Below are 22,900 nucleotides of genomic sequence, written 5' to 3'. Positions count from 1 at the left end.
TTTCCCTGTGAGAGAAAACAAAGCTAATTATGGAAAAAAGATTTTTTCCCTTGAGGGAAGAAAAAACTAGCTTGTGGAGAAAAGAGCATTTTCCCCTGAAGAAAAAAAAAAGCTCAAGATCCTCAACGTTTGTGCGACCCTCCTCTTTTTAATCTCTTTTGTACTAAAATTTCACATTAAATTTGGATTTTTTAAAAAAAAAATTGAGGTAACCCGACCAGAGGCGTACCGGAAATGTGATTGCGTCCATCCGGCCGTTCTGGCCTCTCCCGTCTCTCTGGCCTTCGAGAACCTCACGCCGCGCCTCCACGCTTTGTAGTCCTCGCCTCCCGCACCCTCCTCTGCGTTATTTGCATAGAAAGCAGCCTATTGGTTGCCACGTGCGCTGGCTGGCCAATCCTACGTGACCGTCCTCCCGTTTGGCGCGCTAAAAAGTAACCAGGAGGCGGGGGAGAGGGGAGCGAACGCGCGTCGGAAGCTCGTGGAGTGGATTTCTGCCCCTTCCATCCTGCAAGATGTGGAACGGTGAGCCGACTCGGAGTTTGCACGTATGAACGTAGCGTGCGTGTTAAGAAGCAGTGTTATGGTCAGGCTTTCCGGATGACCCGGGCTCAACTTCCAATCCCATCTTCTGAACAGTGAAGCAGAAAGAAAATATTCTCTAATTTAAGTCTGGGAACCAGCTAATTGCTGTTCTGCCCTACACACGTCTGTCTTTTTTATTTCGTTTTTTCCTCAAGGAGTTTAGGCTGAGCTATGAGGTTCCTCTCCCCCCCCCCCCCCCAGGTTTATTTCCACAACACACTGGCGAAGTAGGTTAGGCAGAGGAAGAGATTGTGATTGGCTCAGCGTTATTCAGGGAGCTTAATAGCAGAGGGGGTTATTCAAAGAGATGCCTCAGTAAACGGACAGGGACTATATGTGGCTGTAAGTATGATCCTAATGGGTTGTTTATATGTTATTTAATATGCCAGGTTTAGAATCGCTTATGCTCCGTTTTAGCATTTCTTCAGCTCTGTATTGGATTTTTGGAGGCTTTCAATCTTTGCACATTTGTCCTATTACATTGATTTTTAAAATGTTTTTCATTTTGACTGTACTGACTTACACTGTATGATCCATCTTGAGCTTTAGTGAGAAAGGTGGACTATACATAATGTAAATAAATAAAATACTTGTGTCACTTTTCACCTGAAATCACAGGATTTGAAACTAGCTCTCCCCAGTCTTGACGCTAAGCGCTACAGTGCACTGGCTTTCATCTCTCTGTTCTCCCCATCCACATTTCTTGGTTTTTCAATTTCTGCAAGATCCTAAGTTTAGCTTTTGTAACACTTTCTGATAAGTAGTTCCTCCCATCAGGGCTCTTTATAATCTTGTATGTGCTGCAGTGAATGTGTGTGCACAATGTGAATGTGTACACAATGCATATACTTTTCTTTGAGTTGGTGTTTGAGTGATTCTCTTTAATTGAGAAATTTGCACATTCAGTGTAAGTAAGGCTGCATGTATGGTTAGCTAGTCCTCAATTTTATTTTTAAAGTAAGCATGTGTTGGCTTTTCTTACAAGCAGATGTACACTTGTTTGTACAGGGTGTGTGTGTGTTCATTGTAACATGTGGACAGAGCTTATATCCTCTGTAGTAAAGCATGCATGTTTGGACTGTGGGTGTAAGCAGTGATTTGCGGGAATGTCTGAATATTGTGATTTTATGTCTTTTTATATATGTGTATGCACACACATGCACAGAGTCAACACTTGTATCATGAGCACACAAGTTCTGTACATGTTACAATTAGTCTGTGTAGATCCTTTTTGAAGAAAGAGCCAACGCATATTCACTTTGGAAATAAAACTGAGTACTGGTACTTGATTAAATGGGATGGTTAAATGATGTGTTTGGCTTTGTAGACCTTGCAGGTAACTTAAGAATTACTGAATGGCATGTACAAAGAGAAACGGGACACGCTGTTCAGGGATTGTATGCAAATTCACTGTAACAGGTATACAGGGGCAAATAGCTGTAGTGGTAACAGCAATATGGTCTATGCTTCTGGCCGCCCAAGTAGTTGCTATTGTAAAATGTTGATTTTATTCCTATTTCTGTATTATCATTTGATTCCTGACTCAGTTTCAAGTGCGCTATTTTTAGATTTCTTTCTCTCTTGAAGATAGTTTCAGGTGGGTAGTCATGTTTTTTCTGAATCTAGGGAGAATCAGAGTGGTGTAGGGAGTTGTTCAATCCTCCACACTATCATAAAATAGCAGCAGGTAACAATTCTTAGATTAGCCTACTTTACAGGGTTATTGCTAGGATGAAGTAGGGAAGGGAGAACCACCTAAGCTGCTCTGAGCTCCTTAAAGGAAGGAGAGGATAAAACTGTACTGAATTGAAAGGTATTGAAAGGAATGAGTGTGACCTTGTGGCTCATTTGCTGTTCTTTTCATTTTCATTTTGTTTCCAGCTGGCTTTGGCGGTGGGTACGGTGGCTCCTCAATGGGTGGTGGATACACAGAATCACCAGGAGGATTCGGATCTCCTTCAGCAACTCAGGGTGAAAAGAGATCGGTATGCAGAACTTCCATTTGCCCAAAACAAGCTGTGGCTCTCCCAGTGCTAAGCAGAGTTACACCATCCCAAGTCCATTGAAGTCAATGGGCTTTAAAGGGTGTAAGTTTGCTTAGGATTCCTTTACTCATTCTTGTGAAGATCTTTCTCAGAGCAGAAACCCGAAGAATAGAGGTACTGAATCATCTAGCTGGATTGGTGAAATACAGCCATATCCTGTGCAAGCATACTTATGTATTGCTGAATAATTGAAGCTAATGCGTTAGTATTAAAAAATTTAGCCAAAGTAGCTAATGAGTCTTCCAGATGTCTTCCTTTCTGGCTCCACTCAAGAGGATTTCTGGAGAGCTTTGTTGACTTTTAAGTATTAGTGTGAATGTCGAGGTTTAGGCATTACAAAAATATTTTCTAGCATTTGCAGTGATTTGTACACAAGTATTGGTAAGAAGGAGTTAGAATGGTGTTTCACCTGTTACTGTTTTAAGTACGCTTCTTTCCTCTAAGCAATCTTACTGTTTGCTTCTTTTTTTCAAAATGAAGATAGATTTTGATCTTTGACCCAAAAATGTAAGGGGGGGTGGGGAGAGAGGCAACATTTTCCTTCTTCAAGAGCAAGTTCTGAGCACATGGAATTTCTTTAACAATTTCCTCTTTGCAGAGAGCAAGATCACAAAACATTGTTCCATGTACAGTGTCCCAGTTACTTTCTGCTGAACAGGTAGATGAAGCCTTTAAGGTCCGAGAAGTTGAGATTTCACAGGTACATCCGTGTGTATGAGTTGGAGTGGGGAAGTGGAGGGGGGAGGTTTACCAAACTGTTACTTAAATTGCTGATCTCTAATATGGTGCCCACTGATGTATTTTTTGGCCCACCGTAGCTGCTCTCCTGAAGCAGAAAGGCAATCCTGGCTTTCCTGCACTTAATGGAAACAGGAGCTGCTTCATGAGAGCTCAGGATCCTATGCAGAGGGAGCACCTGTTCAGACACAGCTGCCTCCATCATAGGAGGATGCTTGGCTTGGAACCTCCCAGCATTTTGTAGAGCCTCCCAAAAGTTTCAAGGTTGGTCCTGTCCCCCTATGGCAGCCATTGTCTTGTGATGCCCCCAGTGTTTTCTCAAACTTCCAAAAGTGCCCCCAGGCTGAACAAGCTTTGGGGCCCTGGCTTTAAATCATAGAGTCATCTTAGAGCATGAGATGCCTTTTCAGTCCTCTGACTGTGCTGAACTATAGCTGGCCTGAGACAGAAGAGTTGTATGTTTTGCAAGTGGGAATTAATGGTGTTGAGCGAGCTGTCTGTTGTAGAAAGTTGTACTGATACCGATGTCTTCATTTTGCTATGCAGGTTGTTATTGTGGGTATAATCAGGCAAGCAGAGAAAGCACCCACGAACATCCTCTACAAAGTGGACGATATGACTGCAGCCCCAATGGATGTCAGACAGTGGGTCGACACTGATGTAAATATCATTTTTGCCTTTTGTTTCTGACTGAGACAAAGGAATGGAAATTAAAGATCTTTTCCAAATTCCTGTCATGTTTCTCACTCCTGCTGCAGCCTTCTTAGTCCCCCCCCCCTCCATTTGTTCCTGGCGTCGGCAGATCCTTGGGGCAAGAGGGGTTCTGCAGTGAGAGGAAGGAATTAACAGAAAGTTGCTGCACCAACTTTTAAAACTTGAAGAGTGGTTAAGTTTTTGGAAATGTGTGGTTGGATAAATGCCCCACCACTCAGCTTTGGTTCTATCTCTGGGCTTTTCTGCATCAGGTTTTTGCTCCACCTTGGCTTCTTAACTGCAGTGGGGTAGCTGTGTAGCAAAACAAAAGTCCAGTGGCTCCTTAAAGACCAGCAGCATTTATTCTAGTGTAGCTTTCATGGGACAGTGCTCACTTCAGATACAATAGGAAAAAGAAACCCCTTTACCTCAGTTTTACAGAAAATTACAAGTCTCCCCATAGAGAATTTCACCAGATTTATTACACTAGACCTCTCTCAACTCAACTTTTTTTCTCCCACCCTTTCTGTAATTATCTGTAAAAATTAGAAAAAGGGGTTCTTCTCCTATTGTAACTGAAAAAGTGAGCTCTGCCTCATGAAAACACATACTGGAATAAATGCTGTTGTTCTTTAAGGAACCACTCAGCTTCTTAACTGCATTGGGTTTCCCTCCCTTGCACACAGTGTTGTTTGCTGGTTGTTCTAATTCTTGCTTTTTTTAGTTTTCTCCATTTTTTCTGATCATCACATATTTTTGTTTGGGGGGGGTGTTGGAAATGGGAAAAACTTGGTGGGGGGGATGGAAATGGGGGAGCAAAATGGTACTATGTGTTAGAGAGGTGTAGAGCATCCCTCTGCAAAAAAATATCAACTTGCTTAGGTTTGGTATAGAATAAGTTGAAATGGACTGTACTGTTATTGTGAAGTCAGTCCTACTGACTTACAAGAAAACATGTATAGGACTGGGTTAGTAATTATAACAAGGAAGACTTCTTTCTTGGAAAAAGCACTCGTGGCAATCTGTTCCTGTTTTCTGCCTTTAAAAAATACAATCTTTTGAAACAAGTGAAGGTTGCTATTGTATGTAGAGGTTTACCAGAATAGCTTTATCAGTAAATGAGACTTCTTCCGTGCTACTGGGTAATCTCTTAATTCCATGGGTGGGCAATGTGATCTCTTAGGTGGGATTTCACTGGATGTATGTGTTGGCTCTCTACCCTCACTTGATTTCTCTCTTTGTGGGGGGGGGGGGGAGGGGAAGAGAGAAATCTAAAAGATTGGATTTTGCTACTGCATAGTGCAGCCACAGAATTTACTGTTTGGAATACAATTAATCATTTTTTAGGCTGTAAAGATTGGTTTTAAAAGTTTGTGAGCAGCATCTGATGAAATCTAAGTAGTGTGACGGAACAGAATTTTCAGTAATCGGAGGCATTTGTGCCTGGTGTGGGTTCTCACTCTTTCCTATAGCTAGAAGAGCCAGAATACATTGTGTAAATAAGCAAATGTACTTCATATCTATTTATTTAATAAGCTCATTGGTTGAATATTGAATTAATTTAGGTTGGAGAATTCATTTTCTGTTGGTGCAGAATTTCGTTTATATTGTAGCCGTATTCATGATATTGAGGGGAAAGTAGTTTAGCATTGCTGGAGTAAACAATTCTCACATTTCTCTATCCTTTCCCCTCCTTTTCTTTTAAAGGAAGAAGGCAGTGAGAATGTTGTCGTGCCCCCTGGGACGTATGTAAAAGTGGCCGGTCATCTACGATCCTTCCAGGTAAGAATCATAGAATCACAGGTTTTGGAATTTCACAGCAATAGCTATTTGGCTAATCTTTTCCTACCTCTTTTTTTTTTTTCTTCTTGCCAGAACAAGAAGAGTCTGGTTGCGTTCAAGCTCATGCCACTGGAGGATATGAATGAGCTCACCACACACATGCTTGAAGTTGTCAACGCACACATGATCCTCAGAAAAGGCAACCTCCTGGTATGTGTAAAAACAAGACACTGGCTTCCTATGCGGGTGGGAGGAACAAAATAAAACTTTTAACAGGCAGGAGGCTTGTAGTGGTACCACTAGAGATCCCAATCAGCTCTGTTTTTCTGGCTTGCATCTAGCCTCCAGCAGCTTGCTTGTTAACCATCCGAACCTGATGTTTCTAATTTCCCGTGCACAGAATTATTCAGTGACCATAGGTGGTGGTTGTCTCATCTCTTACATTTTAGTCAACATCAATGATGGCACCTCGTTCATTTGCTTCTTCGGCGATGAGCACCATGACTAGCTACGGAGGAAGCTTAAACATGCCAGTGAGTGGGCTTTCGCCACATCAGAGTCAGGTATGTGTTGGTGCGATTCTGGGCCTGCTGTCCCAGGAGTCCCCTCCCTGCTCCCCTGTGACTGCTGTGCTCGTCTTTGGCAAGTGGGCCATTTTTGGTGCTTTCATGCGAGAGGAGAATATAATTGCCTGGCATGAGCTTAGCTGCTGCCGTCACCTCCAGCAGTCCAGCTCCAGCCTTCCATCAGGGTAGGGTAGGGGGTATGTTTGAACTCATCAAATCCCAGCTCGGTTGCACAAAGCTGTCAAGTGGCTTTGGTGTGGTGTGTAAACTACCTGCCAGCCACAAGTCCTACCAGGCAATGGCTTTGCTCACTTTCCTGGAAATTGAGCAAGTGCTACATTGGGTAGCAGTGCTCAGAGGAGCCACTGGTGGCTCCTGTGCCACTGAGTGAGTGTCGATGCACTGGAGGTATGCGGTAAAACAATGTGTTCAGCGTTTCAGTAAAGTCTTCTTTAGTCCTACAACAGAAAAAGTTAACCCTGTGTCCTGTAATTCTAATAGACATTAGATGAAGAGGATTCTGTTGGGCATGCAAATGGGTGTGGGGAAAGTGTGCTTTATTTGCATTTGGAATAGTCATGCCTGAATTTTGCGTTTCGAGGTTCTGAATCTGATCAAAAGCTCCATGTCTGCAGAGGGGATAAGTCTTCAGGATCTGAGGGCTCAGTTGCATAATATCAACCTGGCTACCATCAAGTGAGTATACGCAGGCATCGTGGGCTTTGTAAAGAAAGAGCTGTTCCGGGGCTTGAATAATAGAGAGGGGAAGTTGCTTATCGTGCTGTGGTAAACTGATACTGGGTGACTTCTTGGTTTTAAAACCACTTTGAATGGCACAGTTCTACACTTTGATACAGTTTTGCAGCTCAGCACTCCCCCCCCACACCTTTTTCCTTTCAAAACTCTATTGACATATAGCCAGAGATGGGCAGGAGGTCCATGGAGGTCAATTCCAAGTGCACCACCCAGCACCTGCTAGTTGCTGTGATTCTTGTAGACCTCCATATGTAGAGGCAACAAGCCTGCGAATCCTAGTGCTGAGCAGTAACATTTGAGGAAGGCCTTGGTCTTTGCCCTGTTTGTTGGCTCTCCAGGCCACGTGTTTTAGCCGCGATGTGAAATGGGATGCCAGACTAGACTGGTCTACCAGGGCTCCTTGTCTGTTCTTGTGAGTGGTAAACTGGCCTGACATTGGCCTGACCTTTCAAAGCATTTCTCACACTTTTAGACAGCGGCAGATGTGCTGTAGATGTTAAGAGCTCTTGAGTACACCTTGCAGATGGTGGACCACAGGAAGTCTAGTCAACATTGCCTGGTCTCTTCGCTATTTTACATCTGCTTACCTGTATTGTTCTGCAATGCACAGGAATTCCCGTCTTGGATCACTGGATAATTTGTGTATCAGTGTTGACTATCCCTGCTGTCTAGTGGACACAGAAATGTCCGAGCACAGTAGGTAATGGTCATAATGGCAGTCTCCAAGCCACAGAGGCATTCTCTTTCTCAGAGACTGCCAGCGTAGACATTTCAAGAAACTTAACTGCACCAATCCAAGGATGCATGAGTTAAAGATTTATTGATAGTCTTAAGAGCTCAGTACAGTAGACATTTCAGTGACAGGAATAACTGTTCCCTCCCCCTGCTAAGCATTAAACTCTTCAAGCCCAACCCATTCTACTCCCCCCCTTAGTTACGCTCTAAGGTAAGTTCTCAGTTCCCATCTAATTAGCTGAAGAAGGTAAAGCAAAAGTAAACAAAGTTATTGTTTTGACTAGGCCTCCTGGTCTTTGGCCAACTGGCTGCGTTTCCCTGGTAATGATAACATTCCCACTCTTAAAGCAGGGCACATGCGATCAGGCCTGCTGCCTGACAGTGAACCCCCCCCCCAAACCCCCCAAAGTATGGCTGGGGCCACCCTGACACTCTGTTGTCTCCAGGCATTCTTGAGCATCCCCTGATATTATTCCTTTCCTGAGCATTTGGATGCCAAATTTATATTTTAATTGTTTTGATTAGCTGCTCATAAGCTGCCTTGAAGAACTGTTTGGTTAAGAGAGCAGAATTTTTAAAAAGTGTTTTAAATAAATAAATGAGGTGGGCCTATTTATTTCTCCTACCACTAATTAAAGCTGCCTCCACAGGCAGTGAATGCCATTAGCAAAATTGTAACAGGAACTGGAAACACTCATTTTGCCTCTTGAATAGCCATACAATTCCATCCTTGTTCTCCTCTGATATGTTTTGCTGTCACTGAAAAGGGGGCATGTTTTGTTTAGGGCAAGGGAGATAAGTACTGAAGAAGTCCTAGATTACATGGTGATTTTTTTTCTCCCATCCAGGAAAGCTGTTGAATTTCTCAGCAGTGAAGGGCACATCTATTCCACTATTGATGATGAACACTTTAAATCAACTGATGCTGAATAAGGACTCTTGGAAGGCTGACTCTTTGATGCTGAGTGGGTTCCATGCCGAGCAACCATCAGTTTATATCGAACCTTCCAATAACAGAACATCTGTGCAGAGGAGTCTGTCCCCTTGAAAGTGACTCTTCATTTACTTAAGCTGACCTTCCTAGCACTCACATGCATATAGCTGATATGAATAACAGTGCAATCCTAAAAAGAATAATGCCCCTTCTAATCCCACTGACTTCAGTGGACTTAAAAGGATAGAACTGTATTTAAGGATTGCACTGTAAAGCCATCCCAGGAATTTTAGAAGGTGTTCAAGTGAAGCAATTGGAAAGTTCCAAGTACTATCTCCTAAATATATAAATATATATATATTTGTCTTGTATAAAGATTATCTAGCAGCAGAGTAGACCATCTACTGTATTGTACTAGCTGCCATGGTTTGGAAATGGCATTTCAAACTGTACCTGCCTTTTTGTACAGACTAGGGAAAAATGCTCAGTTTTATTTTTAAAAAACTCCTAAAGTAGTCTGCCTCTTCTGAATTTTTTCTGCAGATGTGTTCTTTCAAATAAAGTTTTTGATAGCCCAATAAAGCTTTTTTTTCATCTTCATCAGTTTTCTTTTTTCCTCCCAGGTCAGAATGTTCTGTCGTGTAATCCTTTTATGTAGGTAGGGTTTCGAGGATACTGCAGTGCTATCATTGTGCCATCAGTTGCAGCTTATAATATTCAGCAGACCCAGGTGAAGCCCACATTTTTTTTTAATCTAGAAAACAAGTTGCTAGCTCTGTTTCAGGTTGATCTCTCTCTCTTTTTAAGAGGTTAAAGTTTAGCAGAATTATTTGAGGAAAATATGACATCAAGCTTTTTTGGTATTAATAAAACAAAGAGCCCATCTACATATTGAATTTAGTCCAGCTGTGTGCTGAGATGGTTGGCTTTAACTAGCAGGTTAAAAAAATAGGTCTGTAGGTGATAAACAGAAGAAAATAGGTCTTGGTCTTATTGGAGGGCATACAGCAGCATCCTTGTTAAAGCTAACCAGAGCTGTGTCTCCCCAGTGCTTGGATGAGATACCCCCCCCCCAACCTAGGAGTCCCCTGTGAGCAACTTTTTTCATAGTAGAAGAAAGGTAGGGTATTGGTACAATAAAGAAAAAAAAATTCCCACCATGCCATAGCTTACTGCTGGATAAATGCAAGCTTTGCTCTTATTTTAGCAGTTGTTTTAAAAGATGGACGCAGAAGCCAGAAAGATGCAAGCACTGTGTGTGCGCACAGCATCCTACAGGTAAGATCTAAAAGACAGACTTTGCCACTTTGGCATAAAGGTAACCGCTTACCTACTTTGTTCAGTCCAAATATTTGAACCTCTAGGAGGAAAACGAAGCAATAGAAACAAAATATAACAAACAATATAACACAAAGTGTTAATTAACAAATGTATATAAAAAAGTTTTGTTGACAGCATTCCATACAAATGCAATGAAATTGTGCTTTATTTATTTGTTTATTTACAAAAAAATTTTTACACCCTGCCTTTCTGTCCAATCAGGGCCACTAAGGCTGCTAAGAATTACAAATAGAACATTATAAAAACAAGATTATAAAAGCAAACACAGATGTAAAAACAACAATTAAAAACACAGGGCGGGAAGGGAGAGATCATTGAGGGAATGCTAGACCAAAAAAAAAAACCAGTGATAGAAGGGAACAGACAAATATCCCTGGGGAGGGGATTCCACAGTCTTGGTACCACCACCAAAAGGGCCCTCTCTTGGGTTGCCACTCGCCTGTCTTCAGAAATCAAGGGGCACCTGAAGCAGGGCCTCGGAAGAGGAGTGTAGTGGTTGGATAGGTTTGCATGGCCATAGGCGATCCTTACGACATACTGGTGCCAAACAGTAACGGTCTTTAAAAGTCAATATTGAAATAGGCAAAAAAAAAGGGGTTATGTTGAATTGGTTACTAAATCCTTATGTCATTTCTCTACGGATAACTTGTTAAAATGTAATTCAAGAATTTGGAGGCTGGAGAACAGTTTTAAGTACCGGAATGCTATGTTTCACACTCTCAACTGAAATCTCTAGATGGTGGTATAACCTACCACTACATGCTCCCCTAATAGTTTATACTGGTCAAGCTTATGAGTGGTATTTCATATAGCTGCCTCTGAGTCTAACTTCAGGAACAACTTTGCTGAACGAAAGGGCAGAAAGAGATCCTTTTTGTTGCGTTGGTTAGACCTCCCTGAATCAAGTTTGTGCCCATGTGTGCTCCTACTTGGCAGTTTCCTCCTCTTATATGGGTCTTTGACATTATTGATTAGTCTTAAGCGGTAGGATTGGAATCCACTAGTCTTGTGGTCATGCTTCGTTAGGACATGAAGTACCTTGTAAAGATACAAAGAGGGCATTTGCTTAGTTTTCATCTTCCTGGGGTAAGGAGAACATGTGGCCTTCTGGCAGGCTAGCTTCGGACCGAGAAGTGCTAAGTTATGACCTCTACTGACTTGCTTAAGATCTGTCTCCCAGCCCTGGTTCCAAAATCAACACAGATGTTGCTGACCAAAGATAATGGGGGGGAAAAAATATGAACAAGCAACTGCGTATACTGGTGACCTGGTAGACTGGAGCCTCAGTGCTTAATAGTAGCTCCTTGCATTTTGTGAACAGTTTCTTGAAATGCTTCATGAACTTCCTCGTAGTCATGGTTGGAATTGTCGTTGGAACGTGTGTCTGGAAAAGAAAGAGAATGAGCTAGTCTGAACACATGTGATGGATTTAGGCTGCCGAAACGGTTGTGTTCAGTTGCTGTACTACTCTATCTGGCCTTTCCTTCGAGGAGCTCCTGGAATCACCGAATAGATGATCCATTTGATCAGCACTGGGAGGTAAGCTAAGAGTCAGCGACCTGCTGCCCAGGGATTGCTGTGCAGGGATTGAAATCCTGGTTGCCTACTTTGTTAGGAACAGTTTGCATTAATAATCGTCCCATCTCTTGAATCCATTATCCCAGACATTAATCCAGAGGCAGACTGGCTATTATGACCAATAGAAAAGGCCTTGGTGGACTGATAGCTTGGGAGTTGGCTTCTTCCAAGAAGGCTTGCCTCGTCCAGGCTAAGAGTCAGCTGCTGACCAATAGGCAGCCCCTTTCTCTGTGAGAGAGGCGTGGCATAGCCCTTTTCCTAGACCATTTTGCCTTCCCAGCCTTTCCCCAAATTCATCAATTCCTAAATTGGGAGTCCCAGTTGAGAATAATTTAGTTCAGTTCCCTCGATTTAAGAGAGATTCTTGTTTAAAATGAGTTCATCAATGTGGTTCTATTCTTGGCCATGCACAGGCTGCTCAGGGTTTTTTTGAAACAAGGGGGGAATTAGCACAGGTAGTTGGAGTATATTATTTGTTAAGATGTGGTATTTATTATTGCCTTTTAAAAGGTCTAAACTTCTGCTTTGCTTGCTTGCTTCGGTGTTTCAGTTGCCTCAACTGAGTGCAATGTGCTAGTGTTGTTTTCAACCTTTATGGAATGCTTTCCGAAGATCATTTTAAAGAAATGCTTATGTCAGGGGTGGGTATATTGGAATGTTCAGGTCACCCTTTAATCAGTTTCCTGTAGGGGAAGAAATAATCATACCTATAGCTTGTTTGGAGGATTTGGTGGTCTTCTGGGATGTTGGAGGTCCGTATTCAATACTGTATTGGTTTGGTTTGGTCAGACTACCTAGATCTGCTCTTGCTTGATGAGTCCCAGGGTACGGAAGTTTTGCAATCTCTTGACATATGTTCTTTGACACTGTAGAAGTCATCTGATAACAGGAAAATGGTGACATTAAAGTTTGTTCTGAATGCAGTTTATACTTGAAGACAGTAATAGTAGGTAACATTCCTAGCACTGGGGAGGATGCTTGCCTCCTATGGAGAGAGGAATGGTGAAGATCAAGTTTAAGCTCATTCTAGGAACTCCTAATCAGTAATTGGCTACTCCAGCCGTTGTCGTCTCCTCCTCCTGCAAGAGATGGAAGTCCCCCTCAATGGTGAGAGTTTTCTGGAAAAATAGGGGTTGGATCTGCTAGTTTTTTTGTGGATGAAAAAGTGAGGAGAGGAGGGGTCCACTTTGGTCATCAAAAATGCTAAGCTGCGTATTGTGGGATTGCTCGGGCTAAAAACAGGTGGAGTAGGGGGTATAATAAGGAGGGAAATTGGGTGAGAATTGAGTGCTTGTTGGATCCAACTCATGAATTAGAAAATTTTCATATGCCCTAAATAGAAATGATCAGACAGAGCATATTTATTTTGACTTGTTTAGTAAACATTTTTTTTAAATCCCATATTCCTCTTATGTCTTGGTCCCTATAAAAACTTGAACGGAAATATTCAATGAAGGGGGTGGGGGTGGGAAATCAAGTGAGGTTTAAATGTTATATTCAGAGCTTCATGTGGAAATTATTTCTATTGGATTTTAAATTTAAAGCTGATATAGCTTGTATTTCTCTTACATTGTTTAAATTTAAGGTGGTGGGGGGAGGAGGTGTGGTAAACCCAAAGGCACTAAAAACTGTTGACATGTAGCCTATGTAGAGTTGAAATTAATGGGCTTAGGCCAGAGTAACTCTGTAAAGCATTCCCCTGTAGTTTTAGCACACTCAAAAGAACAGTGTGATAGGCTGTAGACATGCTCATCCACTCATCTAATGCAAGAGAATTTTTGCTCTTTTCCTCAGAGGTCACTAAGAGTCCTTAGTAACATCATTTGAATTTGTCCCATAACAGATCAGTGAGCACTGAATCCCTTCCACCATGTGAGGTGGAGACACATCACTTTAGCGTTGGTTTTGATAGGCTATACAAGTCAAATCAAGCGAATTCATAACATGATTTTTAAGGAGTTACAAATTACTGCATTTGTAAATCAAGAAAACATACAAGTACTCTCACACATTATAGAGCTAATCGCCTAAAAATGTTAATTACAATTTTGAAACTGCCAAGCTTGCCTCATTGTATCGACAATGATATCCATTCATGGTCATTAATTTTATGAAACAATAAATCTGTAGAAATTGAAATTTTTCCACTCCACATAGAGTTGACTGACATACAGCCACACACTGTCTACTTTTTCTATTGCCCTTCATCCTACCGTTTTTCTGGAATGATAGAAACAGGTATTACCACCACCACCACACCCCCCCCCCACACACACCCCACACACACACACCACGAGCTCTGATTCCTTGCCCAAGTTCCAGATTTTGTGACCATTTCCTGAATCATGTGGCTAAATTTTATTAAAACTAAACAATTTCCCATAGCTTAAACCAGCTGTGCTCCCAATCGAAATATGCTTTTCATGACTGTACCATATTTCTCTCCTTTTCTACCCCTTCTTCAGTACCTTAGCGGGTGCTGATGCTTTCCTCTCCCTTTCTCTGCCAGTCCTTTCGGGACTCTTGTTCTTTTCTGAAACTCTTCGCTTAGGGGGCCTTGGAGGGGCAGGTGTGTTGTTGGGCAGTAGGTTTAGCAAACTATAATAAAAAGCCTCTGTCAATTCTTCTACCTTGAGGCTGGAGGGAGGTGTGGGCTTCACTGGGCCTCCAGTGAAGAACAGAGACATGTCCAGCCACCGAGGAGGAATTTCAAAGGTGACGGATGGTTTCTCCTCCAGACTGACAGTGAGAAAAGGCTCTGTAATCTGGGCCTCCAGTGTCAGCACTGAGACACAGCCAAGAGGATCAGAGACAGAGCCTTTGGCCACCACCTTGACCTCGCAGGGCAGTTGGAAGTGTTCCAACACTTCTTGGAGGGTGTATTTCCTGCTGTCACGAATGTCTTCCACAAAGCTTGCATCCAAGAACAGGGGCACCTTGATGCGTTCGATATCTCCGTCTCCATTGTCTCTGCTGCATTCAAGCACATCTGTGGCACCTCTTGCAAGGCTCAGCACTTCAAGCCTATCTCCTATGCCAAACAGTGGAAGCTCTCCATCGCTGCTATCGTAGTCCTTGGTGACTACCACATGCAGTTTCCTGGCCATGCTTAGACCTCTGGCCAGTTCTGTGGTTGAATGAAACTCACGTGGGCAGCAGCGAAAGCAGCCCTCATAGTCGCTGGAGATGAAGAAGGCGCGTTTCCTGCCTTTGCGAGAGGAGGCCAGGATTTTCCACGAGGACACCTTGCCATGGATCTGAACCTTACAGCCTCGCTGGAGGCGGCAGACCCACTCACTGTGGAAGACAGGGGTGTTTTCTGGGGCGCCAAGGATCTCCGCCCGCACTGGCAGCACATTATCCATCAGTAGAACCTTACTCAGCATTAGCGGCTTGATGAAGTGGACGTGCTGAGACTGCTCGGTGACGTCAACCACCTCGACATCCAGCGTTGAGTTGATTTTCACCACATCATTTCGCACTGGAAGAGAAGTGATATGTTGGCAATAAGAGCTCTGGAGGGAGATGACCCATTAAGGTATGGAAGAATGGGGATAGCTGCCTGAATCTTAAGGTGCTCAGAAAAAGAATAAAGGCAGGTGGCATAAGGAATCTGCTAATAAAAAGCTGAGCAGATTGTAGCATTGATCTTTCCCTGTCTGGTAGTCACTGCTGCTCTTTCCCCTTCACATGTTTGCTATGAACTTACATTGAAGTATTATAACTAATAAGCTGCTATGCCATATTAACTGTAAAAAAAACCCTGAAGCCCAAGGAGTGGTCTAGATAAGGATTTAGTAACACAGCAAGAACTAGCCATCCCTAGCTTTGAGTTGCAGTACAAGAACAAAGTACTGGTTTTTTGTGTCGTAGAACCCAAGCACCCATGTGTACAGGTGAAAGCAGTCACAACCCCATTTCTATTAAGTAACAAAAAAAACCTCTAGGTTAGTCTGTACTTACAGTGCATAATTGCTTCTACTTGATACACAGGGCACAGCTGGTATTTGCTGCTGCCAATATCCGGGCACTTCAGCATCTTCCCCTGTAAGGTGGGTGACTGTAGGATCTCCTGGAGTGTGTACTGCTGTTCGTCACAGGCTGAGGATTTGCCTTTAAACGAGTAGGACCGTGGGAGGAAACGCCTCGTTTTGTGTGGCCGTTCTGGAGTGGGCTGGAAGAGACCTGGGGGAGTTGTGAAGGTACAGGATTAGGGTTGGCTCCTTGCTCACAGCTGGGGCTGTCACCCTCTCTAAGGCAGACTTGCACTCCAGAACCATTCTTCACGACCCCCTATCTGCAACCCTAAAATGTAGAAGCTGGTCTTTAGTACATAACTGGGTGGTCTCAAGATCTCTACTTTTGCTTTAAATAGAGTGTCTAGGCTATTTGTTATCCCTCCAGGAGCGGTTGTGATTGAAATGCGACACTTCATTTTTAAGTGTGCAAAAAAGTAAAGCTGAGCTGGCTTCGGAAGAGAGGCCCCCTCCTCCGGATTACTGCTTGAGTGTAGTCATCTTCCACCTCAGAACAAGGCAAGCCTGGAGATGTTAACAGTGCCTGAGGATGGAAGATTCATTTGCATCAGAAATTAAAGTTACCATCATGCCCAATGGAAAGATGGAGAATAACTTATCCAAGCAGAGAGTGGGATTGGTTAAATCAAAAGAGTTTATTGTCTATAGCCATAACCTGTAACAATTCACCAAATATTGACTAATAAACAGAGTGGGATTGTGTTGCATATATTATCACTGCAACAACCATGTAAGCTAGGACTGTGTTAACCCATAATGAACATATATATTCTATATATATAAATATATATAGAATATAAATATATTCTATATTTGACCAGTCTCTGTATCATGCATCTGACGAAGAGAACTTGATTCTCGAAAGCTTATGCTACAATAAAATTGGTTAGTCTTAAAGGTGCTACTGGACTCTTTTTGAATATGAAGATACCGTATACTGAAATCGGTCAACAGAGCACAGTATTGCCTGCTTTGGTGGGGGAAAGTTCTGTCAAGTTGTGGGCAACTTATGACAACCCTGTAGGGTTTTCAAGGCAAGACACGTTCAGAGGTGGTTTGCCATTGCCTGGCTCTGTGTAGTGACCCTGGATTTCCTTGGTGGTCTCCCATCCAAGCACTAACCAAGGCTGACCCTGCTTAGCTTCTGAGATTGGGCTAGTCTGCCCCATAAGTAATTCACCAGGATAGTGTCTTTCTCCACACTTGCTAGTGAGACCCTTTAACTGGACGTGCCAGGAATTGAACCTGGGTCCTGAAAGCTATCCCCATTTACAGTTTCACGAAGGGTAAAGTGGAGAGAGGCTTGTTGAAGGTTCCTAGTCAATTTGCATCTGAAGCTAGATTTGAATTGGTGACTTGCCGCTCAAGAGTGTTTTAACGCTGTGATTGTGGTTGTTGCAACATGGAGATTTTGAACGCCTGTGTACCTTCAAAATTTGGCAGAAGCTCAATGATGTGATCCTTCTCAGTGCTTTCACAGTTGACTTTCTGGAGCTGGATATTGACAATTTTGATCAGGTCTCCCGTTGATAAGCAGCATTCACTACCTGAGACCTCATAAACAGACCCTGTTGAAAGAAGAAATTTCAGTCAGTAATCGGGAGTAAAAAAATTTTTTTTAATACCTCTTAATTTTACAAAATGTAAACTTTTTAACACCAAACAAGTGATTTATATAACAACATTTAAGATACTGAGCGAAACAACCTGATATATACCATATACGGGAATAAAAATATTTAACTGTTTGGTTGCAGAGGATAGAGCATGCTACCTGTCCCAGTGATTCTGTTGTAGATAGCCTTATCTAGATAGACTTAAATGATTGACATGCATTTGATTGTCACATAGCAGTATTAACAAGCAAAAAATATGTTTAAGGAGCATAGGACTGAAGATCTTCAAACAATCTCTCGTCTTTAAATAGTGCAAAAGTAGGAAACCAGCCAGGAAGGTAGAGGGCAAAGGAGTGACTGCTAAGAAAGGATAAGGAGATTTATTTGAACCATGTAGATCCCATTTTTGATCCACTAGGGATCCATAAGGCAGCTTACAACAACTGGGGGGGGGAGCCAACAAACTAGTAGAGGGAGCATAAACTGTAACCCCTCGAAGTTCTTGGCCCTGAGGTGCCTCAAAACTCCTTATCAAGTCCCAAATGAGAAATGAAAAGATGTGGTGCCCAACTCAAATCCAGGACAAATCTCAAACCTCTGGGGCTGTGCTCCAATTAGTAGATCGCACTTTCATTCTCGCCTGGATCCTTTTTCTATTTAGTTTCTGTTTTTCCATTCCTACCCTATCTAGCCCACCTGCCTCCTTTTCATTCACACCATCTATTTCAGGCAGGGCTCTCGCACCAGAAATGTGAGTCATGCAAATTAGATGTGCTATTTCAGTCTTTTCAGTTTGCACAACCTCAAATGCTCCCCCTTCCTACCCCACATTGATGTCGACATCTATTTTGAGGATGTTCATCGTCCTTGTTCATGCTGTACAGTTTGGCAAGGATAAAAAAGGGGGCGCCCTTGTCCGTGTGAAGTAGCCAGGCCCCTTTCAAAGGCAGATGCTGGCACATCTCTAAAGACCCTAAGAAGATCCCCCCCTTCCCTGGTTAGATCAGAACAGAGGTATATACTGTCCTGTTTCCAATACCCTGTAGGCATTCTAGTGGGTCTCTAGGGAGGCAGCAAATACATTTTCTAAATAAATGTGATAGTGACCACTGGTTAGAGTCTCTACACGAAACATCTTACACAGGGATGCTCAAATGTAGGGAGACGCAATGTTGGGAAGCCTAGTTTTAAAAGACAGAGCATGTATAGCATGAACAAGAAGCAGCTATATGCTTTCTGGATACCCTCGAAGAATGCACAAAGGATGTTTCTTGTGAACCCACATACAGGGCGCAAAGGCAATAGATTCCTATCATTATTGTTCCTTCCCCTTCACATACTAATGTTCAGTGGCATATGACCTCTGAACAGGGTTAATCCCTGAGATCTTCATGTAAAAGTTGCTGGGGGAAGCCTTTCTTTGCCACAGATTCTTGAAAACTGCTGTCATTCTAAGAAGGCAATTCTGAGATCAGTGGACCTGTCAGTTTCTTACATACTTGGAGGCTCTTTTTCAGCTGTCATGGCTAAAATCTGTTGGTAGACCTAGCCCCCTGGATTTGTCTTCTTTCACAGCTATCTAAGAATCTGCACAAGATATCTTACATGGGGACACAATGTTAGTCAGGAAGCATAATTTCACCTCTCTACATGAGGGTAGTTTTAAAAGTCAGAGCTGGCGGAGATTGCTCCTCAGAGGGTTTGTTAATTTCATCTTTGCCTCCCCAAATGGGAGATGAAATTGACAGAGCTTTGGGGAGGAGAAGATGAAATTAACAAACCCTCTGAGGAGCCTCCCCAGAGACTCCAAGCAAGCTTTTTTTTAAAAAGCCACAACTGAAATATTAAATAAACACTGAGCATCTTAAAATTATAGTCACAGAAATCATTCTCAGCAGACCATAAAACCTCCTCTGTTAAAATCTCGGCTAAAAAGGAAAAAAATTGATCTGTGCCTAACAGACGGTCAAGTAGGTTGCCAAGTGAGCCTCAAGAGGCACGGCATTCTGCAAATTGAGATGCCCCTGCTGTAAAAGCCCTGCCCTCTGGTCATCACTACCTCTGCTGGCAGAGCCAGGTCTTGATAAGAAGAGCTGATATTGCGTGCTGGCTCTTTTGTGAAGTAAATTACATAAACAGGAACTGAAATTCCATTCGAATGAACATGGAGCCTTGCTGCACCTTGAAGATGGACACATTTGTGTGTTGCGTAACCTTTCATGAGCTAAAGCCCATATCATCCAAAGATGCAGAGGAGTTAGCTGTGTTAGTCTGTAGTAGCAAAATCAAAGAGAGTCCAGTAGCACCTTTAAGACTAGCCAACTTTATTGTAGCATAAGCTTTCGAGAATCACAGTTCTCTTCGTCAGATGCATCTGATGAAGAGAACTGTGATTCTCGAAAGCTTATGCTACGATAAAGTTGGTTAGTCTTAAAGGTGCTACTGGACTCTTTTTGATCATCCAAAGAGACAGACTAACAAGCTTTTCCCACTGGGATTTAATTGTCATTAACTGTCTCCTTGTCCTTGCGCTCTTAGAGATTCAAATTTGCCCTAGTTTTATCCAGCTCAGCAGTCCAGTAGAGCATTTTCTTACTATCACATTTACTCTTCCTCTCTCCCTTTGTTATGCCTCAGTGTATGTCTCACCCTGCCCCTCTGCTTTACAGCCTCTCCCATAAATGGCTAACAATATCTGCAATACTGGATAAGCAAAACGTAGTATGGTAAATTTCTCAAGGACTTGGGGGGCAGATAACTGATTCAAAAAATAAACGCATCATAACCATCAGAAAGTACACAATTACATGAATGTTACCACCACCACCACCCCACACACTGAACCTAACTCAAAACCAGTAATAGCTGCTGTAGCATTAGTGTAATGGGCTCTCTGTACACAACAGCAAGGATGCATCAGTCTACATATGCTGCATCCTGTGATGCTCATAGTCATCAAGGGCAGCCCAACGTTCATCACATTGCAGCAGCCTAGCCTACAGATTACAAAGGTGTGACTTGCAAGTTGTCATAATTTGGTTGGATAGAAGATTGCAGCTTTGAACCACACATCTGGCTCAAGCTTCAGACTTGCTGTCTTCTTCCACCCTACCCCAGCCATTGAGCAAATAGCATCTTCTAGGGGGGGTATTTAGATCAGGGAAGCATGAGAGGTTGGAGGAAGCAGAAACGACCTGCAGGGCTTCTTTACATGATTTTGTGTGTGTTCGACAGGCCTGCCTGTCTGCAGCCACTCTGAGCCAGTGCAGTACAGTGCCAGTCTATTTGCTGAGAGACCCAGGTTTGAATCCCCATTCTGCCATGAAAGCTCACTGGGCGTCCTTAGAGCCATTCTCTCTCAGCCTAACCTTCCCTTCTGTGCTGCTGTTGTGAGGATAACATAGAATATAGAGAAGTGATGTAAGTTACTTTGAGCCGCCATTTGGGAGGAAAGTGGTATATAAATATCTAAATAAATAAAAGCCTTCCACCATGTCCATTTTTGGGGGGGGGGATTCATCTATTACAAAATCAAAGTTACAGTACTGTTGAAGTCTCTTAGGATACCGTAGCCTCTCTACTTCAGTTCCACATCTTCTCTTCCTTCACATCTGGTTTTATTTTGAGGTGCCCATTGTTCAAGAGAGGCACTAAGTCTTTCGGTGTGTGTAAGTTGCTATCCTTGTAACAGTTACGGCAACCCTGTAAGGTTTTTAATGCAAGAAGCTAACAGACCCTGCTTATCTTCCGAGATCTGATAGATCGAGCTAGCCTGCTGCTGCTAGCAGTGGTCCTCTGAACAAACATGGTATGCTCTTTTCACATGTTTTATCCCAGCCTTCTCCCAACTAGCCTCTTCATTTTAGCTCCACAGCCACCTTGTGAAGAAAATGAATCTGTGAGAGAAGTGAGTGGTCTTCACTGACCCAGGGAGTTTTGTGTGCTGACCCTGTTCCCAACCCCCATTCTTAGTCAGAGAGCCACTACATTGCAACAGCTGTCTAGCCAGAATAGTTCTGTTCTCCCTTCTGACTCAAGCTGACCTCATAGCAGATGGGTGGCATAAATGATAACTATTGGGGATTGGCAATAACCAGCTGCTGTTCACATTTATGCATGCAATCACGCAGGATTCGTTGTGGTCCATAAAGGAGAAGCCACACAACTCTTGCCGTGAGAATCGGAAAATTCAGTGGACATGACTTCCTCAGCAAAACTGTGCAAGACAGCCCTTACGGCATAGTAAAACGCGGACCTTGATTTACGTTGTAGTTCAGCCTTTGGGTAAACTTGTATCACAACAGAGAAGCCTAGGTGGTGTTGGAAAGATGAATAATATTTTAGCGAAAGCTGTTATGGGCTATATCTCACTCCTTCAGGTGCTGGAAGTGGACTTTTGTCTACAAAAACTTATACAGGATTTAAATATCTTTAAGGTACCATGAGACCCCAGTGTATTTTTGCTCTAATAGGCAAATATAAACACCCCTTCAGCAACCTGGAAGTATTGTTAACCGCGTCACTGTCACATCTCCAGAGGAGTTAGCTGTGTTAGTCTGTAGCAGCAAAATCAAAAAGAGTCTAGTAGCACCTTTAAGACTAACCAATTTTATTGTAGCATAAGCTTTCGAGAATCACAGTTCTCTTCATCAGATGCATCTGACGAAGAGAACTGTGATTCTCAAAAGCTTATGCTACAATAAAGTTGGTTAGTCTTAAAGGTGCTACTGGACTCTTTGATTTTACTGATTCTCGAAAGCTTATGCTACAATAAAATTGGTTAGTCTTAAAGGTGCTACTGGACTCTTTTTGATTTTACTGTCACATCTGATTGCACAATGTGCTAACTTTGCTTTGGCCCGATTAACCCAGTGTGCTAAAAGACTGGCACAAATCGAACCCTTGTGTTTGTCACGGCATTGACACTTGCGTTCATCCCCCCCCACCCCCTCTGAATTAGCCTGAAACCCAGCTTTAGTGATGTTACCTTGGAAGTAGACTCCAGAGCAGATTTTCACCACGCGGGGTAGGGAATGGAGATCCAACTTGCAGATGTACTGTTGTAAGGACATAGACTCCATACTTCTGTCTACTGTCTTCCACGGGCAATGCTGAACGTGCTACTGGCAGCTGCAATACTGGACAGTTGTACTGGTGATATGGAAATTCAGATGTGACTTTCACTTCCTCTTTTTAAGAGCTGACTAAGAGAGAACTTGTCCCAAAGCTGGATTTAATTCTTGGCGCATTACGAGGGGAGGGAGGAACATGACACAGGGAAATTGCTTTATCGCATGCAAGAATTACCAGAAAATAGCGCTTTTGCAGCATTACCCTCTCGGTAGTGGGCTATGCCAACTGGTTTCACCCTACTGGTGGTCAACCTGTCAATTACATGTGCAGGTTTGATTTTAAGATCAGCCTAGTTCCTGTGTGCTTTGGATGTGTCATGATTGGACATGCCTGAATCATCGCAACCAGGCACCCATGCTTC

General features: G+C 42.8%; 2 protein-coding genes across 2 annotated transcripts; one reads left to right on the top strand and one right to left on the bottom strand.

Moving 5' to 3' along the window:
* The first annotated feature begins 310 nt into the window (after nucleotides 1-310).
* Nucleotides 311-9,425, top strand: RPA2 (replication protein A2). Its single transcript, XM_054999488.1, has 9 exons — nucleotides 311-525; nucleotides 2,467-2,570; nucleotides 3,229-3,330; nucleotides 3,915-4,028; nucleotides 5,769-5,843; nucleotides 5,937-6,053; nucleotides 6,293-6,406; nucleotides 7,011-7,105; nucleotides 8,749-9,425. The coding sequence occupies exons 1-9, from the start codon at nucleotides 516-518 to the stop codon at nucleotides 8,831-8,833; spliced, it is 816 nt and encodes a 271-aa protein (XP_054855463.1). The 5' UTR covers nucleotides 311-515; the 3' UTR covers nucleotides 8,834-9,425.
* Nucleotides 9,426-10,362: 937 nt separating this feature from the next.
* On the bottom strand, nucleotides 10,363-22,498 carry THEMIS2 (thymocyte selection associated family member 2). Its single transcript, XM_054999584.1, has 6 exons — nucleotides 22,394-22,498; nucleotides 17,218-17,358; nucleotides 15,717-15,938; nucleotides 14,222-15,234; nucleotides 12,461-12,632; nucleotides 10,363-11,559 (listed from the first exon to the last, which is right to left on the bottom strand). The coding sequence occupies exons 1-6, from the start codon at nucleotides 22,485-22,487 to the stop codon at nucleotides 11,459-11,461; spliced, it is 1,743 nt and encodes a 580-aa protein (XP_054855559.1). The 5' UTR covers nucleotides 22,488-22,498; the 3' UTR covers nucleotides 10,363-11,458.
* Between the last annotated feature and the right edge of the window lie 402 nt (nucleotides 22,499-22,900).

This window comes from Eublepharis macularius, chromosome 15 (assembly GCF_028583425.1).
Source record: "Eublepharis macularius isolate TG4126 chromosome 15, MPM_Emac_v1.0, whole genome shotgun sequence".
Classification (NCBI taxonomy): Eukaryota; Metazoa; Chordata; class Lepidosauria; order Squamata; family Eublepharidae; genus Eublepharis; species Eublepharis macularius.
This window is presented reverse-complemented; position numbering and strand designations above follow the sequence as displayed.

Bases quoted from the DNA above. Each gene is read 5' to 3' on its own strand.
- RPA2 (XM_054999488.1), top strand. The intron at 2,571-3,228 runs GTATGCAGAACT...TCCTCTTTGCAG, and splicing joins CTCAGGGTGAAAAGAGATCG to AGAGCAAGATCACAAAACAT. The intron at 6,054-6,292 runs GTATGTGTAAAA...CTTACATTTTAG, and splicing joins TCAGAAAAGGCAACCTCCTG to TCAACATCAATGATGGCACC.
- THEMIS2 (XM_054999584.1), bottom strand. From the start codon at position 22,487: ATGGAGTCTATGTCCTTACAACAGTACATCTGCAAGTTGGATCTCCAT. The intron at 15,939-17,217 runs GTACACAGGCGT...CAACTCCCCCAG, and splicing joins GCTTCTGCCAAATTTTGAAG to GTCTCTTCCAGCCCACTCCA. The intron at 12,633-14,221 runs GTACTGAAGAAG...TCCTGTTATCAG, and splicing joins AAGCATCAGCACCCGCTAAG to ATGACTTCTACAGTGTCAAA.